The 22,607-nt window shown below is 31.9% G+C and overlaps 1 protein-coding gene across 1 annotated transcript in view; it reads left to right on the top strand.

Annotated features, from left to right (window-relative positions):
- Nucleotides 1-22,607, top strand: part of LOC142320065 (kin of IRRE-like protein 2) — a 778,306-nt gene that overhangs the window by 239,160 nt on the left and 516,539 nt on the right. Inside the window, exon 3 of the mRNA XM_075357740.1 lies at nucleotides 20,986-21,108. Coding sequence (XP_075213855.1) covers nucleotides 20,986-21,108 — 123 coding nt within the window. The remainder of the gene's footprint in view (nucleotides 1-20,985; nucleotides 21,109-22,607) is intronic.

Below are 22,607 nucleotides of genomic sequence, written 5' to 3'. Positions count from 1 at the left end.
ATTTACATTGAAGAATAAACCGTCAAGAAAGAAAGAATAGATTGTCATTTCAAGGTTAACACGATTTTTCCAAACGGAATGACCTACTTTTGAGCCTACCAATTAAAAAAGCAGAAAGTTTTTCATTGGAATATGACTTAGGATCTTTTCTGAAGGTCATACGGCTAACATAAGAGATACTGTTATACGAGTTACACGCTTTTGAAGGTCATACAGTATTTCTGGAATATTTATATTGCAGACCACTTATCTTGCAAACTATGGGAAACAACATAAACATGACCTTACACTAACGTATAACAGTATCTTGATCGTATCGTTAGCCGTATGACCATCAAGAAAGGCCCAAAAGTCATATGTTTAAGGGGTCAAAAATAGGTAATTCCATTTTTTTTTAAAATCATGTTAATTTTTAATTAACGGTCAAGGTCAAATCCAAGATCACCATGAGATATCCACTTCCAATCTGAATAATTTTTATTTAAATCTTTATTTTATCTTGTGCGTAGTTTCCGATAAAATTGCTTGGGGCGATTAAAATAAAACATATATAAAGTCAAAAGTTTGTCTGTTTGTTTGTTTGTTCTCGTTTCACGTGAGAACCTGTAAGTTACTTTCAAATTTGCAGGATACATTCGTGTTATCCCAGGGAAGGTATTAAGTCATAGATCCGAGGCCCTTGGGGGTGAAATTGTGAATTAAAGGTATTCATTAGAGAAAAAAAGATTAATCCTTTTACTTCATTATTATATTTTTATCAACATGTCAACAGAAATCACTTTTGAATTTTTCGTCATCAAAGGTGTGTGTACTTTAGTTACGATATTTACTACTATTCTGTTTTTTTTTACACTTAGTTTCTTTTTTAGGTTAATACAGAGCCTGAATACTTTAATTGTTATTTATCAGTATTATTCTTACAACCATGAGCGTCGCAGCCCCCTGGATCTCTTTCTGGCTAGACAGGAATAGCGAGCGAAGCGATCTCTGCAGTGTTTCAGGAAGCGGGACCCGTTGGCAACACGGTAACAGCGAGCGAAGCGAGCTCTGGTTTAGGCTCCAGGGAGCCCTTGGTTCGACGCCTGGGCCAACCTGAGCCCGCGGGGGTCTAGGTCGAGAGAGCGAAGCGAGTCCCTAGCAGTACTTATATATATATATAAAATACATTTATTTATTTTTTTTTTTGTTATTTAACCATTATTTCTATAATGGTTAAATAACAAAACAAGACAAGGGAGCAATTATAGTTCTATTTATGTTATACAAGAGAGAAGTAGTTTTATAGAGTAGTGTTTTTTCTTTATGATTCTAGATAGTTAAATAATATTCGTAAAAAGACTAGCCAACTATTATATGTAGTATATAAAACCATTATTCACGTTGTAAAATATATTTATATAGTAAACAACAGCAAAAATTTTTGTTTTAATTGAATTGACGTTGTATAAATTTTATCTTGTTATTATTTCATTATAATAGTTATTATAATTAAGAAAGTAATTTTTATACAAAAACAAAAATAAACAGATAACGCTATTATGTTAACACGGCATGTTTCTAAAAGTAACAATAAATATTTCGATAAATAAATTTGATTATTACTGAAAGAAAGATATCACGGTCAATAAATATTTGTATAGTCTGTTTATAAAAAAAGTTTATAAAGAAGGTCTTCTGTAAATTAATTTTAAAACTTAAAATGATGCAACAAAAATAATAAATAAAGAAATAGAGATACATAATTAAATCAATTTTAGGTAACCTCAATAACTTCATTTCAAAAAACCCTAAATTTCAAGGAATCGTACCACGGATATCAGTTTCATAAAAAAATCTGATGTGGACACCACATGATATCCATGTACGTCTATGAAATTACATATACACATTTTTAAAAGTGCATAAAATTTTATTTCGCTAATAACGTCTGACGTTTTTTAATTTTTTTAAAATGTTATTATTAAATTATTTTTTATTGTAAGAGCTTTTTACAATCAGAAATTAATAATTATTAACAAATTTTATATACAAATTAAAAAAAAGCTAAAAAAAAGAAAATGAAGTCTGATTTGAATCGATGTGTCTTCGTCTTGTAAGATACAAATATTTCAATGAAATATTTTACTGGATTTAAATTTTTATTTGGCTATAATTGTGGAATCAATGAAAATAAATACCCTTTATGACATATTGTTGAAAAGCGCTCAGTGAGGTCATATTACTGCAGTTAAGTAAAATTCAAAAATCCAGTTTTGGTCGACTCGATTGCGATCAAAAGGGGAGGTGCTCAAGTAGATGTTTCAACAATCCTAAATCCAGAATCTCAACATCCTACAGTTAATCATTTTTGAATTGTGCGAGATACATACGTACGTACAGACATAAAGCCCAATCTAGTCAAAATGAATTCACGGATGGTCAAAATGGATATTTCAGTTGAAATCTGAGAATCGGAATTTTTACTTCCTTGTACTAAAATACCACGTTATGTTATTAAATCTGCTGGCTAAGTTTGCATTGCAGTAGCAACTTCGCTGCACTAATGTAACTAAATCACAAATTGTAAAAATATTGATCGACTTATGTTAAATCTACGAATGTCGATCAATAATTTAAATAAACAAATGACTAGAGAAAATCATTATTTATTCAATGACATTAAAGTAACTCTACTTTTCTATATAATCCCCTGGTATATTTAAGCATTTGCCTTATCTTTTAGTGAACTTTCTTATCCCAATAGTAAAAAAATTGTTCATTTCGGTGTTTGAGCCGTTTTTACTGCATTCTTGAACTGCTCATGGTTGCAAAACCTTGGCGCTATGAAAACTTTTGAGAGGACCAAACAAAACTAAAATCTTACAGTGCGAGTTCGGATCTGTAAGGTAGGTGTGATAACAACCGACCCGTCTTTTTAATAATCTCCCGTGTCTTTTGAGCGGTATGGGACATCGTGCAGAATAATTACTGTTTTTGAGTTAGAACTACGGTGTTCCTCATTATTGCAAATTTTAAATTCTTTTCTGGCATCTCAGGAAAGTATTCACTGTTGATTTTACGTTGTTCTTGCAAATAATCGCGAAAAGAATGAGCAATTGTAGTCTCAAACACTTTTTAAAATCACTTCTTTATCGACTGATGCGTAGGTTTTAAAGTTTTTTCCTGACAGACAAACTAATTAGCATGTTTCCATTCAATACTTTGACGTTTGAATTCCGGCTCAAAATGATGAATCCAACATTCACCAAGGATTATTATGCGATCTATACCATTTTTTTTAAATTCTGTACGAATTAGAATTGAGGTGAATTGTGATTTTGAGCCGACTATCTCTGATCCCCCTTATAAACGTTTTTCGGTAATTCAGCTAATCATGTTTAATCGAATGGACAATTTTGTTACTCGCACTAAAAATTTCAGCGGTTTCCTATAATTTTATGCATCTTTCTATGCCATTAAGGTCATTGATGAGATTTTGCGAAGCGTCAATTGAAACTTCCACCATTGTTCCCTGCGAGCGAATATCGGCAGCTTTTACATCTTCAGAGAATAAAAACCTTACCACCCCATACTGTTGTTCTACATTTTAAAATAAATAATTTTATTATAAATTTTTATGACGATTTTAAATTAAATTAAATTTATAATAATAAAAATTCTTTTTGTAGATCTGATTTTTACTTTCCCACATTTTTTAGCGCTACAGGAGAGCTATAGCGCTAAAAAAAGCTATAGAAGGTTAAGTATTGTAATCGGTCCAATTTGGGCATAAGCGATTTTCACCGGATCTTGACGTTTTGACACCTAAGGAACCCAAAAAACCGGACGGATATTTTCCGGATTTTATGTTTTAACGTTTTTATGTACGTGTGTGTGTTCAGTATCGGCCTCTAAATCACCTTATACCTCCAGAACTACTGGACCGATTTTGACCAAAATTGAGTCAGATTACATATATGGCGCAATGATGCCATTAAATTTTCAACTTAAATGGTCAAGGGAATGAGTCTGTAGAGCAAGGTCCCTCAGTATCCCAAGATTTAACCTAATTCAGGTCATATATTTCTTAGGGACATTTGTTAATTAAAAAAATAAGAATATTTTCAAATAAAAGTTTTTCGAAATTGCTCCCCCCTCTCAAAAATTGCTCTAAACAAGTGTTATGTTGTGAAATCACAGGTGAGCGGTAGAATTATATAAATTTAATTAAATATATTTAAAGTATAAAAATGTAACTCGGTCTGGCTGGGTCTCGAACACCATCGCCCGGTTGACTCAGAACCTGGTGATAACCTCAGAACCTTACAAACGAAATTTGTTCTATGTAAGTTGTGAAATTACATCAGTTTAGTTACTGCCTACCATCGCCGCTAGTACCGCCATACAAGCGCGAATTAAATACGGTATGCGAGCGCCCTTTAGTTAGAATCATTGAATTAAATAAACGAAAAAATATTATATTTAAATAAAACGATTACTATTTTAAATTAAGATTTAAATTAATTGGATTCAGCCGCGTGACGGGTAAGTACTACAACTGTGTTGTCAGCTCTTTTTCTACGCCAAGGGAGCCAACAGTTTATTCAGACAGTTTCACTTTATTCTATTAAAACATAATTTTTTCGCTGTTGCCATTTGTCTCTTCATTCAGTTTTTAATTTTTAAAATCTGTACATAAATTAAGAGTAAGATGATATCTATATATCGTAGCAAAGTAAATATCATTTCCCACAATAAAACAGAGCTTTCCTGAATTAAAATAAAATAAATACTAGTAAAATTTTGAAATCTAAGTTAATTCAACTGAATAACATTATACGACAAAATACAACAAACAAGTTTACAGTACTTGAATGAGCTATTGTTGACAATATTGTTATCACAAAATGGAAGTAGACTTTACATGTAAAGCAAGTACGATAAGTGTATCGTGCAGGTTACACAACAGGATGGGTAAATAACAAGGTGATTTATAACCTAGTTGTGGTAACTAAGAGAGGCGACAAATTCTCTACTACAATATAACCTAGGTGCTCTTTCATGTTGGTCTGAAATTAATCTTTTCCTATGTGAAATAAACTACAAAGTCGTAATTTATGAAATTAACTCAATCTTACTTTGATATTTATGTTTGCAACAAAACTAAACTAAATACTTTTTTCATGATAACGTAACCATTTTTTTTAACCCTCTTCAAAGGAGCATGTTATCAATTCGGACTGTATTACGTCGATTTCATAAGATAGACAGCTATTGTAATAGGAACCATGATTCGACTTCCGGAAAATTTTGACGTATCTTCTCGTTTCACAATCCCCAGACCCCAAAACCAGCGTCAGTTCAAAAGTTTATATATATATTTCTTGTCTGCGTGTGTATGAAAGTGAACTCCTCCTAAACGGCTGGACTGATTTTGATGAAATTTTGTGTGTGTGTTCGAGAATGGGGAAAGGGGATTCGAGAATGATTTAGATTCACAATTTGGTCCACTGGAAATTTTTTTTTAAATTAATTTTTTATTTATAAGTATTGTAGATTTTGGAATGTTTTACATTTCATCCGGCAGACAGCACTACTATCGCAGTATCGAATATTCAATAATATTCTATTTTAAATTTAGTTTGTCCCAACAGTTGGTGCTGCGATCAAATTGAGAAAAATATTTCGTAATTTTGTGTTTTATTATTGTGTTACAAAAAATCGCGAGAAAACAGTTTTTTAATAAATAAGTGGGTAATAAATCAGATGGAAATGTAAACAAAGGAAAACCAATCAGATCAATGCAAGATGGCCGCTGTCAAACACAACGACCAATCACAAAGAGCCCGTATGGCCGTTGCCTATGTAAACAAAATCACAACTGATTAAGTAACAAGTAGGCAGCACTGCGATCGCGTTTAGAATTGTGCGCGTATTGAGAAATATTATATTAATATTTATTGAAATAACGTTTTAAAGTGTAATTAAAAAATATACATTGTGCAAATTTGTAAGGTACAGTATTGAAGTGAAAATGTTTTTTTAAATTTATTTATGTGTTGTTGATCTTGGGATGGTTAAGGCTCACAATTGGGTCCGGTAGGCAGCGTGTGGGTCCGGTAGGCAGAGCTGCGATCGCGTTTTATAAGTTTTTTTTTTTATTTTTGTTTTATCAGCCAAACCCGGTAGTTGGTGCTGCGATCGGATTCTAGGAATTTTTTTTATTTTGTTGCTTTTTCGCATATCAGTTACTTGCGTCGTAGTGTTGTTCTTACATTAAAAATTCGTATTTAGAGAATAGTTTGAATTAAATCCGATAGGTAGTGCTGTTCTGACAATTGGATTTATTTACATTCTGAATTTTATAAAGTTAAAGCTGAAAATTTATAAGGTTCAATCAATCAATTTAATCTTTTTTATGATCTAATTAGTACACTTTAATACGACTGCTGAACCGTTAAATTACGCAACAGATTTTTTTATGAAGCCAAGAATATTAGAACAGATTTTTAAAAAAATAATATTAAAAAAAAAAAAAAAAAAAAAAACGGTAATACTCAAAATTAAAGGATAATAAGATAATTCCTGTATTACAGATTGCTTATTGGTCTTATTGGAGAAGAAGAAAATCCTTTTACAATCCTTTACTGGTTTTTTAAAAGACTATATTTTTTATTAATAAAAAATTAATCTCTGAAGCCAAATTCTTAAAATAGTTACGTTAAACTGATTTGGAATGACAATAAAATATATTAATCAATCAAAAAAATTAAGTTAGCAGTTACTTCTTAATAAAATATCATATTCATCAACCTAAAATTACGACGAAGATAAAGAGCTTGACATTTCTATACCGAATAGTAATAAAAAAAAATTGGTTGTAAAATTGAATAAAAGTTTTTAAATGGTTAAAGAAATATAGGAGGTGATAAATGAATAGATTGGGCTAAAAGTTTCGTTGAGGTTGGAACATTATTTTTATTGCAAGCCACGATAATAGAACTCAGAAAATTAAGTATTTTTTCGTTCTCACCAAAATAATATACTTTTAAAAGTAGTAAAAAGATTAACAACACTTGTGAACGCAGAAAAAAATCATCTAAAAAAATCGTAGTTTTTTTAAAAATCAGCTGGATAATTTTTATTTTACTAAGGTTCAAACTCGAATATATGTAATTTTTACCTCAAAAATAATTTTCTAAGCGGTAGAAAAGAGGAAATAGTTTAACATCAATTATAGGGGTCAAACTGTTTGCTGGTTAAAAACTGACAATTACACTGTTGGTCTACAGAGTTATCCTTAAACTTATTTGGACGTATGGGATCCTTAAACTTATTGTGAGGTAAGAGCAGAATTGAGATAATTCAAAGATTCCAAAATAAATTGGTGAGAACCATAAAAGAGGCGCCGTGGTTTGTTAGGGGTAGAAAAATTGCAGATTGTGTACCTTCTGTTTACGAAGAGATCCAAAAATTTTCTCGCGATACATAAAGAGATTGAACAAACATGCAACTGTTTGCGAGGAGATTCAACGAATCGGCTCTGGATAACAGAGATTAGATAAACGTGTAAATCTATTGGACAACAACAACGACATCAGGCGACTAAAATATTTCAAAGTACTAGACTTGGGATGTAACCAGAGGAGTGACCAGGAGAAGGAAGCTATGAGTGGGAACACAGGATAATTCTCACTGTATAAACGTCACTTTGATAGTTTATAAATTACAGCTATTTCCATTTATCGACGAATATTTGTTTTATTTATGGTGTTGTTTTCATATATTGGTATTATTGACATTGTTTTTTTCTTTTTCCTGAGATTTATTTCAAGTGCTACGTCTAATGTTGAACTTGAACCCCGTATAAAAGTGCTTTACCTATATATATGAGATGTTGAACCTGTGTATCCTTTAATGAGGGGTTTCGTCGGGGACCTCTGTTCACGTGATTATCAAAAATCAAATTTACTTATGGTCACCTATAAGGTACCATTTGCAAATGTTAACAGAGAGGAAAAAAGGTGTCTTATTTACATAAAAGTAGTCAGGAAGATAAAAAATGTACTAAATAAAAAGGAAAAATTAAAATCGAAATTGTCATTTATAAAAATGAACTCGATAAATTATATAAATCACAAAAAGTTTTTGCTTACGATATAATTTAAAATGGTTACTAGTAAATATAAGGTGTAAAGAATCAAATAACGATGTTATTAAAATAAATAAAAGGGGTGTTTTAAAATAAATTATTACATAAACATTAGAGAAATAACAAACAATGTGAGTTCACAGGGTTGAAATAACATAGCAGACCAACATTTGTGTGTAGCTGAAGGCAACCCCTGCCAAGTCAATATCATTCGTCGGAGCGTGTACCTCAGGGTTTATAGTTTTCGCTCTAATAGAGCCAAGCTCCCTCATTCTATGAGTATCTCTCTAATTTAGTTTTATTTTATTTCCTGCGTTAACAAAATGAAATTTTCGTCCTTATATGACGTTAAAAAGACAATATAAAATATAATAATATACAAAATGGATGCAATAAAAGTAAAATTGTTTCATACAAAAAAAAAAATCTACGTTTTATGGAAAGCAATAAATTTAACGATAATTTATGATTAGTAAATAAGCTATAATCTTTTATCTTATTAAAGTTTTAATGCTGGTATCTTTATTACTTATGTCAAAATGTTTTTCTTGTAACAATTTTATTTTGTAAGGATAGGTTTTGTCTTTGAGCCATCAGTTGATCGATATTGTTCTCTTTTCCTTTCTGTTCTACGCCCATCTGCCAAAATAAAAGAATTTGCTGTGTTTTTAGATTTTCAATATTCTATTTCATATAATCCAGTATTTGTTTATCGTTGCGATACTTATTTTATACATATCATTCTGTTATCAAATTATTTAAATATGTAATATCTTAATACGTAGCTTACCGTCCTGGTTTGTCTCTTTTGAAGATATTGCCAGAAATTTATCTTCTCACGTATTCGCTTAAAATCGCTACACTATTTTCTCTGTCACTCAACAATCTAATATTTTCATAACAGCACATTTAAAAGGTTATTTCTCTCCTTTCTCTTTTCCTATTTTATTTCGATACCATAAAGTTCTGCACTCTTTGTAATATTTTTAAAAACATCTTTCTCATTTTTTTAATGCAGTTTAAAAACTACCAGCAGTTTTCTTTTTTCGGCAAGGAAGTATTTCTTACTTGTATCAGCCAGTTCATGGTTATTTTGCTTGTTCATATTTTGCGTTTTTTAAAAATTCTGCAGTGTTTTATAACCCAATTTTTAATCCTTAATTCATAATTAATAAAAAACTATACCAGTTCTGTTTGTAACCGTTTTGCAGCCGCAATATTAAACATACATTAACCAAACTGTACAAGGCCCATATTCTCACCTTCAAAATAATTTTAAAATGAAAATTCAAAAGTTATAACCTAAAAAGAAAGGGTCAAAAGATGCTCCTTTTTTCTCCATTTGGCAACATCAATATATACATATTAAATTACCTTCTATATGTTTGTCATCGCCTAGCGCTCGCATTACTTAACATCTAATATCCAAATTTAAAAGGGTTAATATTCAGGGTTACAAGATGTATATAACTCAAAAATTAACTTGATTCCATTCATAGCTAAAAAATAATTAAAAATAATCTACGCTTAGAAATTAAATTGAATAATCTGTAAATTAATTGAAACGGACTGCTTCTAGCGGCAGCCGTGTGCAGCCGCCCAGTGCAACACCATTGAAAGCTAAAGCCACCGAAACTTTGCAATGGCACTCGGCTATATTTAAAAAATTTATCAGGAAATATCGTAGAAGCAACATTTCTTACTGGAAAAAATACAAAAGAAGATGTTCTCATATCAAGGATTGCAATAAATTCAACCGATCTTCCATTTCAATTTAATCGATTGCAATCCTCCTTTAAGGATCATACGCAATGGCCATCACAAATCACATGAACAATCCCTAAACACTGCTGGAAAACAATTGTTTTCGTCACAGTCAAGATTTGGTTCGAGTTGGTGTGTTCAAGTGTTGGTTCACCAAGAAATTGATTCATTCAAGCTGAGAATCACCAGACAAACAACATAGTTTCAACCTACCTAATTAACTACATAAAATATTAATCTTTTTATTTTTTTTTCTAATATATGTATTGTAATATATTTTATTTCATTTTACTATATTGGGTTTTCTATACTTTTATTGTTCAGCGACATTATCCAAGATCCATATGGTGTCGCTGGTAACATATATGCAAGTCAAAATAAGTTTTAATTAATTTCGTTATATCCATGGCTAACGGGTAGAATACCAATAAAAAATCTTACAGAAGTTATGGTTTATATTTTTCCTTCAATATGTGAATCATTTACTCCACGAAAAGACTACTGCCGGGACGGTGAGCTGGCAAAGTAGACTTTAGCAATACAAATATAACTCTTTCCCACCTCTCTCTCTCTCTCGTTTCCTGTTTAGCCTCCGGTAACTACCGTTTAGATAATTCTTCAGAGGATGAATGAGGATGATATGTATGAGTGTAAATGAAGTATAGTATTGTACATTCTCAGTTCGACCATTCCTGAGATGTGTGGTTAATTGAAACCCAACCACCAAAAAACACTGGTATCCACGATCTAGTATTCAAATCCGTGTAAAAATAACTGGCTTTACTAGGACTTGAACGCTGTAACTCTCGACTTCCAAATCAGCTGATTTGGGAAGACGCGTTAACGTCGAAAGACCAACCCGGTGAGTTAACTCTTTCCCACCGGGAAGGGCTAACCGCCTGGGCCGGCGGAGCCAGCCCAGCGGCTAGTTATTATTATATTAAAATAAAGAAATCATTTAATACTCTTAAGTGAGCTATTACGAACAGATAATTAGAAGACGTAATAAGAACTATTAAATAAAAAAATACATTTTATTTATTTCTGATTCAAAGCATGAAATATTCAACAATAATAGCGTGTTTGTGTGGGCAGGTAAACAGTGAGTCCTTTTATTACAAAAGCAATGAAAAAAATATATATATACTATATTTTTCATAGTAGTTGGCAAAACTGTAATGGCTATTTTACTCGATGAATTTCTTTCATCACTCATTTACTAATGGCTGTAACTATAGTAACAAGCCACACCCATCATTCATGAATCGTATTACACAATAAAGACACAGAATGGTACTGTTTTTATTTCAGATGATTTTTTTTTTTCTTATAAGAAATACAGATGACGTGTTTAATTCAATCTCAATAAATGCAACAATAATCTGGTGGGGCTGTGTCGGAAGACACGGCCGTTGGTTTAACGTGAAACGTTACAGACCTTGGATGAAGTTCCTCCGAGCTACAGACTGACCAACTTAGAGTTAAATGGGAGAGCCATCATCGTATTCTTTTTAACAAAACTAAAAGTCTCTAATGGAAAATTTTAGTTCCTTCATCTGGTCAACTCTACAAATAAACTGGTCCGTCTGTATGTCAACGAGTTACTTTTACTGTATTGGAATGAATTAAAAACGAGACATTGACTGCGTACTAAATCTATCCTCTTATATACATAAAAATCAATGTTTAGTTGTCTGTCTGTTCCAACTTAACTCGAGATCTACCGGACAGATTTGTCTAAAATTTTGCACACCTACACTTTTACGCCCTGCGGTGAACATAGGCTAATTTTTTTGGACATAACGGTTGCGAGTTATCGGCGTTAAAGTTACTTTTTTACATTTTGACAACATTGGATTCATTTGTTCGCACGCTTTAAAAGTTAAATTTCATGTGATTTTAGTTTGTTTTTTCAATTCGATTAGGATTCGAATTCCAATTTTGACGACACTTAACGATTGTGATAATAGCAAAGTACTTTTTTTTAGATTCTTTATATTGCTGGTAGGAGATTTAAATTAGAGGTGGCAGAGAAATTAGGTTTTTACAATGGCCGAGTCGTATGAAATTATTTTTAACGTAGGCTATCTATTTTTTTCATGCGATTTGGCATTATCGTGTTATACGTGTAAAAGTTAATTTTTTTACAATTTTGACATTTTTGCATTTATTTGTTCGTATGCTTGAAAAGTTTAATAAATAGTTTTATGCAGTATTCAATTTCTACACAATTATCCAAATTAAGACTTTTTTTCTACTCAAGTTCTCATTTCAGGTCTTCTTAAATTTATTTCCAATACTTTGTTTTTCCGGATATTTTAGCTTTTCTATCAATTACAGTAATGAGCGATTTTATTAATACACGTGTGGATTTACAACCTTTTAAAAGTTTTTTAATGATGATTTCTACCTTTTTAATATGTTTTAGCTCTTTTATTTTACCTTTCCGGATATTTTAAGCGCCGAGCGAAGCGACGCCTGGCTGGGAGGTCCGGGCCGAACGGCTAGTTTTCACATAAAACAGACACAAAATGGTATATGATATTTATTTCGATTAATATTCGACGACAATTTTGTTCATCACTGTTCTGTGATGAAAAGTAAGAGACATAAGGCATAATATGCAGCGGTGGAGGTGCTCGCACCGTCGGCGTCGTTCACTGAGCGCGCCGTGCCAGCTTTGCGATGCTCCTGAAACAGTCTTGCTCGCCCGGCACCAGACATTGGGGTACCTGTGCGTGGCCCATAACCTCCCTTTCCAACGATATGCGATATTGATAATTTATATGCGATATGCGTAATCTATATTTCTGGCTGGTTTTTGCGCGGGCTGATGCTGACGTATTGAATTATTATACTTTATTACATGTTTTCTTTAATTTTTACACATAAATATTGTCCAAATACACTTATTATTACTTCAATCGATCTATCTTGATAAACTCTAAACATAAACACACAAATGACCGCGCTGTCACGTCTAAATCGTGAGCTACACTAAATGGAAATTAGCGAGAACGCCAGTTTTGGTCGATCTGTGCTATGCCCTCTCCCCGCCAACCAGCTCATCAGTGATCAAAACTCAAAGTCCTATCGGCGAGCTGACCATGTACTTTATAAAATGACATCATATTTACAACTCTGAGACTAATAGTTAGGGAGTTATTAAGGCAGGACGATATAGTCCTTTTCGATACACTACAAATTTCTGTTACTCGTATGTTTTGGTGTGATTATAAAGACGTTTCACATCAAAATACCTCTCCTTAATAGCAGTTTTTAGCGACTTTTGCATCTTCGCATTCCAAGTAAAGTTATCTCGTAACGAGTTGGTAATGTTATGCTAGAAAAACTAACGATGGTATTTTGTCGTTATGATTACGATCATAGGTAATCAGGGTATTTTTTTAAAGTTTATAAACTTGAATCGCCAAAAGATTTGTCCAAATAAAAGCGCATATTTTAACAGAAAACATCCTCAAAAAAGTATAAAGAATTTTTTTTAAAAATATCTGACAGAAAGAAAAATTATGAAAGAAAATGGTTGATCACTTAGAGAATTTCTAAAAAAAATAATTGAGAAAAGTTAATTAATTTCTTTACTAATATAAGATAAACTAAATAAAAGAGCCGGAGGTTTATTGTGGTTGAATGTTTCCTATAAACATTTAATACAAATTTAAAGTAAAATAGTAAAAATATTAACCGAATTGAAAAAAGAAAGAATTCTCAACTGAAATGGAAAACGTTTTATTTTTAATGCGTGACCGAACTTTACATTTAACAAAATGGTCTGATTTCGATTTTTTTGGTGATTTAAAAAAAAAATAGTTCAAAGTAGGGTATCCTTTATTTAACTACAAATAATAATTATGTGATATGATTCGAAAATGATAAGGTATTAAGTGGCTTGTTACTAGGACTCAGCCAATGTCATTGGAGAAATTGCTGTCTGGTCCACCTTTGACAAAATCAAACAATCAACTTAGGGTAATATAATAGTGTGCTTTTATGGTAACTTAAATTAATTGTAATTTAATTATAATTTAATTAATTATATTTAAAATTATAATTCAAATAGTTATTAAATAATAATTTTAGCTACAGTATGCAGAATGATTCACGAAAAATGTAACAAACTATCAGGACCAGTTCTACAAGTATGTATAAAAAAAGATCATATATTTTTATAGGTTCGGAAACACTTTAACAGCGGTATTTATGTAAAATATAATAATATTACATAACACTTTTATAAAATAAAAGTTTTACATAATAACAGGTTTTATAAAAACGTAAAAGTTTTATATAATTCGAGTAAAGTAAAATAGATAAAACATTAATAAATCGGATACGAACAGAAATATATTGCATTTATGATAATGCTTTAATCAAGCCTAATTTTTGTTTTCGTATGTCGTTGGTAGGCTTATTGAGTTGACAGTAACAATTTTGTCTGCTTTGTGATTAAATTTTTCTTTAAAATGTACCTATGAAAACAAAAATTCATCGTTTATTAATCTAACTTAAAAGGTCGGAATTTTACTAAACAGTAAAATTTGAAACTTTTAAATGGTGTCATCCTCAACCACCAACCAACAGGTCAAGCCACAGCCATTTAGACACACATTGATGACCGCACTTTTTTGGGATCGGTTTGGCATACTGCTGATTGATTTCATACCATGTGGAACGACTATAAATGATTTAAGAAATTTCTGTATTGAGTGATTCGTTTCCTGAAATTTCAAGGTCAGCTCTCTACACCACAGTGAGAGAGATTTCAGTACCGCAAACTGTGTGCGAGATCGTTTCCCAAGATGCTGTCCGACCATCGCAAAACAATGAGAATGGACGCCTCCCTAACGTTTCTCCATCGCTACCACAATGAAGAAGATTTTTTGAACACAATTGTCACAGGGGACGAGACAATTTCGAAACAATCCCAACAGTGGATGCATTCTCATTCTCCCAGTAAACCAAAGAAATTCAAGCGAACCTTCTCCAACAGAAAGGTGGAGAAGGCTTCTTTGTTCTGGGACCGGAATAGAGTTCACTTGGTGGAATTCATGGAACGCGGCACGACCATCACTGCAGTCTCATACTGCGTGACTCTTCAACGACTACGAAGGGCAATTCAAAATAAGCGGAGAGAAATGTTGTCATCAGGCTTTGTCTTTCTCTATGACAATGCTCGGCCGCACACTGTGGCTGAAACAAAGAAGCTCCTGCAGCGTTTTCGTTGGAAAGTGTTTGATCACCCACCATACAGCCCGGACTTGGCTCCATCCGATTTTCACCTCTTTGCTCACGTGTATCGCTGGCTAGCAGGACAACATTTTGGCACAGACATCGAGCTGCAGAACAGCGTAGAAACATGGCTGACAACAGAGGCGGCTCCGTTCTATGTCAAGGGTATTGGAAAGTTGGTACCACGCTACGACAAATGTCTAAATCGGAGTGGCGACTGTGTAGAAAAATAGTGTAACATGTAAGTACTTGTTAAAAATAAATTTTTTTTTATTTTCACTGTGGTTTTCATTTCGTGTCCGATCGGATCTTGAAAAAAAATAATAACACTCGTATATGGATCTTTTCCACTATATGACTGCACGGCTTAAACGTTTTGACGGAAGTCAAATATTAAAATAATTTGAATAGGGGAAGAAATTACTAAATTTATAATCCCAGAATTATTAAAATTATTAAATAATTTCTCAACAATAAAAAAAAAAAATCAAATAAAAATAGAATAATTTTGTTTCTAGAGAAACGTTGTTAATAAATTCTCATTTCTCTAAAAGGAATTACAGATTATACACGTACAACTGCCTTTTTCACTGGAATGAATTTTAAGTTGATTTTACAGAGGGTACCTCCGCTCCGATTCTGTTATTACGCCAAAAACACAACACAAACAAGTTAGGCGAAGTTGAGGGGAAGCGCATGCATCCCCTCAACTTAAACGTACGTTAGGATCGGGAAGGGTATCTCCTCAGGGAAGGGTTGGTAAAGAAAATTTCGGCTTGTTCTCAAGATCCAGGGGGGTTCCCGATGGGGGCCTCGGCCTCCATCGTGGGGAACCGCCCTATTAGATTAGGTGAAAGTAGGTCAGAATAGGTCAATGACAATGACACATACAAATGCCATTTTCATTAACATTTCCACAATGTACACAAACACAGGGTCGCGAGACGGGCGAGTATCGAACAAAAGTTACACTTATGTGGTAGAATACACTAACACACAAGTAGGAATTCACACGTAGGGGCTTGCCTGTCAAATGACGTAGATATCAAGTGTGTATTAGCAGGAAGGAGTGGACGTTCCCTCACAATAATATTAATTTATGTTTTGTTTCGAGAAACGAAAACCAAAAACACAACATTTTTAAAGAAAATAATAAATTTGCGCTAATGTATTAATTGCATTTACAACAATAACTTTTAGAATTAGTGCTTTTCATTAATATTATTAAAAAATATATATATGTGAAAATATATAAATGAAATAAATCTACAGTAAAATTACTAAGTAAATTATAGGTAAAATTATTTCTTATTCACTAGATTCAATAAAAAGCTGAACATAAAAAATTATCTCCATTTATTCAAATAGTTCTATTTATTACGGTAAACAATTACTCATGAAAAATTCCTAGTTGATGTAGAATACATTTACGAATAGAGTAGTATAATGTGTATTACAAGCACCGTCCTCTCATAACTAAGCTTATATTTTCGTCTAGCGCACTCTACAAATAACTATAGTACTAGGAATTGTTTTTTAATTTACAGAACTGATCAAATTTGATGCACCTGAATAGCTTAAGAACTATTATGAAAGATACCTATGCTTGTAATATTGCACCAGACTTTATGTAAATAACAAATATCATTCTAAACAGTATGTACGAGAGTCAAATATAAGCCGAATATATCCCCCTCAAATAGAACACGAACTTTGTCTTCAAGGCTCGTATATGAGCATGAGGGAGCTGGTGCAAAGGGAGATGTAAGAAGAGACGGAAGATTCCAGCAGTCTGAGCGTCCGTATTTCTGATCAGCAGCGTCTTGTCAGAGCAAATTGTTATTACCGAGAATTATCTCAAGAATGAGGACTCAAATCTATGAAATTTTTACTAACCTTCTTGCGTAGTTTGGGGATATGACGTCATGTACCGAATTCTACAACTGAATCAGCAAATTTAAAGAAGGGCAAGAAGCTCTAGAAAATGAAACGCAATAGGCGTTCAAGGTGAACTGTGATAAATTACAATATCCATCGAACTGTGTGACCTTATTGAAGGTGATCGGAATGAAATTACTTCGATTCATGAAATTACTTCGGAAATAAAAGCGTCCATTCCATTAACACAAAGCACCTAGAGTTCCACAAAGTCTGTGACAGGTAGGTTTCAAGATTTGAAATGGTGAGATATGGGTTATTATTACACTCCCGAGTCGAAATCGGCTCGTATAGTTTCATAGGAATGGAGAGCCTAGCATCGTAAAGGCGAAAACGCATTCGTTAACTTAAATTCCACATGATTATATTTTTGGACCAGAAGGCCTATTGAAAGCGTGTTTTCCACAACCGTTGCACTATAAATGGTACGTACTAGTTCTGGCTCTCGGGTTTCTGTAAGCCACCTACAGAAACAAAAGCATCGTCAGCCGATCGATCAGAAATGTGATTCTTCATCATGACAACGCCGAATTCATAGAGCCGTTCGCAATCAGGATAAGCTGGACGAAATTTACTGAGGAACCTTAAAACATCGCCCGTAAGATCAAGATCTTCCAAAGATTACAACAACGAAATAGAAGAGTTCATGTGCAGTTCTATGGTGTATAATGTTTTTCACTATTCTGAGAGCAAAATACGGTTTCTTATTATTTATATTTCTCATAATATTCCTTAAAAAAGTAAGTACTTATTTTTTTTGGAAAATTTTACATAGTTCATTCAAAGATAAGTTATCTATAACTTAAGTGTTATTCTGAGCAAGTGTTATTCTCTCTCAATCACTCTTACTCTCTCTCTCTCTCTCTCCCCATCTTTCTGTGTATGTGTGATTAGAAATTTGCCCCGTGTATACATTAAAATTAATAACCACATTTCTTAGGGGAATTATTTTATCTAAAAGGAGAAGTCTTAAGATATAATATGAAAACAGACAGTTCCGAAAACGGAAAACGAGTGAAAATACGATTGTTACCGGCGATGAAACCTGGATTTCGTATTACACGCCAAAGAGAAAACGGCAGTCAAGTGAATGGTGTCATCCTCAATCACCAACCAACAGGTCAAGCTACAGCCATTTAGACGCACATTGACCGTGCGGTCATTGGCCGCACTTTTTTTGGGATCGGTTTGGCATACTGCTGATTGATTTCATACCATGTGGAACGACTATACATACAGAAGCCTACTGCGAAACCCTATGTAAGTTACGGCGCGCCATTCAAAATCGGCGACGTGATCGGCTGATCGACGGCGTCGACCTGCTGCAGGATAATGCACGTATACATGTTGCGGGTCCGACACGTAATCACGTGTCGGATCTTTTCAGTAAATCTACTGAAAACATATATGTATATATATATATATATAAATAGTTTTCATGTTTTAGGGTATGATGATTTTTCATTAGAATTTGAATGAAAAGTTTTAATTACAATAGCTGACAATTAGAACTATTGTTATTTTACCTGGTGCACCGTAAACCAGAGAGACACCTTCTATTAGGGAGACAACTAATCAAAATGGTTTATTTTTAAAGCAATCTATAAATCACTATGATACAGTAATTATAGCCGACAATAAAAAAGATTTAGAAGAAACAACGAATGGCTTGAATGAACGCCTCAACAAAAACTACCACATGAAAATAAACAAGAACAAAACAAATGTAATGAAATCAAGTAGAAATAAAGTAGATGGACAACTGAATATAACAATAGGACAAGAAAAGACTATGGACGTAGAAGAATTTGTTATTTGGAAAGGAGAATTACTTAATTAAGCAGGAGCAATATAAAATGCCGAATAGCACAGCCGAAATAAACTTTCAGTCAAAAATATGTGTTTACATTAAAAATTAATTTAAGCGTCAGGAAAGAATTTTTGAAAGTATATGTTTGGAGCGTAGTTTTATATGGAAGTGAAACTTGGACGATCGGAGTATCTGAGGAGAAAAGATTAGAAGCTTTTGAAATGTGGTGCTATAGGAGGGGTTTTAAAAATCAGTGGATAAAGTGACAAAGAGGTTTATGCGGCAAATTGCAGAAGCATTTGGAAAAATATAGCTAAAAGAAGAGATAGACTTACAGGACACATCTTAAAGGATCCTGGAATAGTCGATTTAAAAGGGGCGGGTAGATGGGAAACATTGTGCTGGCAGGCAACGTTTGGAATATATAAAACAAATTGTTAGGTATGTAGGATGTACGGGGTACACCAAAATGAAACGACTGGTGCTAGATAGATATCTTGGAGAACTGTATCAAACCAGTCAAATGACTGAAGACAAAAAGAAAGTAATTTAGTACAAAATCTAATTACTAAGCGCTAATATATTTTATTTTTAATTCAGTAAGAATACTTTTAAATTCAAATTTAGAAATATTTAAATATAAGAAATCAATTTTCAAGTTTAATGCATTATATAACGAAAGACTGTACTTTTATGGATCGGATTTAATCATGAAAATTAAACGATTTACTTATATTAAGAATGGAATTTAATTTATTTATATCGACCAATGCTAATGAGTCATAACATTAAATAAAATAAAATAAAAGTATTTTTACTTTCCCGGGTATAATAAAGTTATAATACATAAATATACAGTGTGCATTTCTTTTATGTAGTACATAAGAGAAATTATACTAATCTGTTAAAACTTTGCAGTTCGGAGTTTTCACACATCTAAATTCCTCTAACCAAAAAATATAATTTTAGAATTGAAAAATTTTAGAAGGATATTTATTTAAATATTATGTACGTATGTTGGTTGGTATTTTTTGCAGTATCTCTAGATTGGATTAACCGATTTGGATGAAATTTGGCATGATTATTTCTCTATACAAGGCATTGATATCGTTTAGTTTTTGTTACAATTGGTCAACGGGACATGAATATACGGGCTTCATAGGTTCCGTATCTCAAAAATTTACTCAACAATTATATAATTTTTTTCATATAATTTAATTTTTGTTAGATAACTAAGGTACTTCTTGATTCAAACACCTACAAAGGGGTGGAGATTAAAAATTCACTTTATGTCGTTTGTGGCGTACAAAAAATGTTACAATATTTTACCAGTTAGAATACTCTATTACATTAATATATCGTTTTTTTATGTATATAAAAAATTTGATTTATGGCTGGTGAATAAACAATAAGCCCATTTTTTTATGTTATATCTTTTTCTTGATATATTCAGGTTAGAATAAACAATTTTTATGAAATTTTGAACTACTTATGAATATGAGTCGTTGATACCATTTAAGTCTGGTTAACTTTGGTCGAAAGATATGATCTAGTTTACTATATCCCACCAGGCTGGTCTAGTGGTAAACTCTTCATCGCAAATCATTTGATTTTGAAGTTAAGAGTTTTATGATTCAAATCCTAGTAAAGATAGTTACTTTTATACGGATTTGAGTACTAGATTGTGGATACCGGTGTTCGTTGGTGGTTGGGCTGAAATTAACCATACATCTCAGGAACGGTCGACCTGAGACTGTACAAGACTACACTTCACTTTCATAAATACATATCATCCTCATTCATCCCCTGAAGTAATAACTTACGGTAGTTGGAGAATTGATATTGTTATTGCTTTTTTAGGATAATATACCTAGGTATTGCTATTTTTCCATCATCCCTAAATCAAAGAATAAAGTAAATTATTATTTTTATTATTATTATTAATAAAAATTTTTAGTTATTATTAATATTACAACCTATATTTATTTTTAGTAAAACGAATAATATATTTTTTATTCAAAAATATAAAAATTATAAATTACACTTTACATAATTCAAAAGAAAAAATATATTTTGTAATTATGTGTTACAGATGCACCATCATTTGAGATAAGCAGATTGCCTGGATTTGGTATTCCTTTACAAGAGGGAATGTCAGTCTCCCTTAAATGTTACGTGGATGCCAATCCACCAGCAAAACCCATTTGGCAGAAGGGTAAGTGTATTAATTTAAATTTTATTAAAATAACTTTTTAAAAATATACAAAAAATACATTAAACTTTTCCAACAGCATCAATAGATCACGGAAACATTAACCTTATTTTAATATCAGTATAAACAAAATTAAAAAAGACCATAATTATAATGCTTTAATATTCAGGTGTACAATGAATTTTTTTTATATAAATTGTATGATGTGGGAGGCTGAGATATTAATTAAAACCTATCGAAGCAAAAGGCTAAAATGGGACCTAAACTTTCTCAATACTTTCCTCAATATTCCGAACATTGATTTCTATTCTCAGATTTTATTCAAATTTCATAAGGATTTCTATTCAAATTCCTAAAGCGGAAATACATAAACCATTTTTCCTTGAACTTTATTTCAATACGAATTTTTTGTATAATCTTTAAATGTAATTTTAAAAGCTTTAATCGTATAAAGTGAGAAAACAAGCAAAAATAAAGTTCTTTTTATATGTAATTTACCGTAATTCATATAACAAATAAATAACAGAAAATTCATGTAAAATAACAGAAGAAACCGTAAAAGACAAGAAACAAACTAAGGAAATTAAATATGAAAACCAAAGATTTTAGAAAAAATCAAAATCAAAACGTGGACAACATATCAAAGCAGAAGAAAAAAAAGGAAGTTATGTTTGAAAGAATTAAAGTTTACTCGTTGTAAAGCAAAGAAGCCAGAACGCATAAGTGTTTAATATACTGATAGATTTAATATAATGACTCGAAAATATTATATGTTTTAACAACACTACTACGCATCGTGCAAATAATTTCATGATTTTTATTTAACACATTACAGAGAAATAGAAGTTGTTAAGAAAAAGAAAATGTCTACTAATCGTTCATAAAAGGAACGCGTGTACTTTTTATTAATTGACACCTTTCCCAGGAGACTTCTAAAAGTTTTAATATCAATTACTTTCCCTTTCACAAACTTTTATCATCTATTGTTAACTGTAGTCATAAAGTCATTATATATATATATATATATATATATATATATATATATATCATAATATTATTTTTTTTAAAGTATGTTTCAATGAAAAAACAAATTCCTGCTATTTTGTTGGTTAGAACATAAGCGTTTTAAGTAGATTTATGAGAAAGCTACGTATTGTAATGGTTACCACGATTCAACTTCCCGAGAATTTCGACATATCTTTGCGTTTTACATCACCCAGACACCAAAACCACCGTCAGTTCAAAAGTTTATCCATATATATATATATATATATATATATATATATATTTCACTTTATTGTGGACACGATAACTGCCGTAATTTTGCGCAAATCACTTTCAAATTGATACATAAACTATAACGACCCAAAATCTCGGTCAAATTTGATTTGTTAATGAGCAAAATCGGACGTGGAAGTGGAAATGGGGGGCTTTTTCGAAAAAAATAAAATATCGCTATAACTTTCTTATTAAGTAAAATATCGAAGTCTTTTTCTATTCTT

The sequence above is a fragment of the Lycorma delicatula genome, chromosome 2 (genome assembly GCF_047948215.1).
Source record: "Lycorma delicatula isolate Av1 chromosome 2, ASM4794821v1, whole genome shotgun sequence".
Lineage (NCBI taxonomy): Eukaryota > Metazoa > Arthropoda > Insecta > Hemiptera > Fulgoridae > Lycorma > Lycorma delicatula.
The sequence above is the reverse complement of the archived record's forward strand: the minus strand, read 5'-3'. Positions and strand labels throughout refer to the sequence as shown.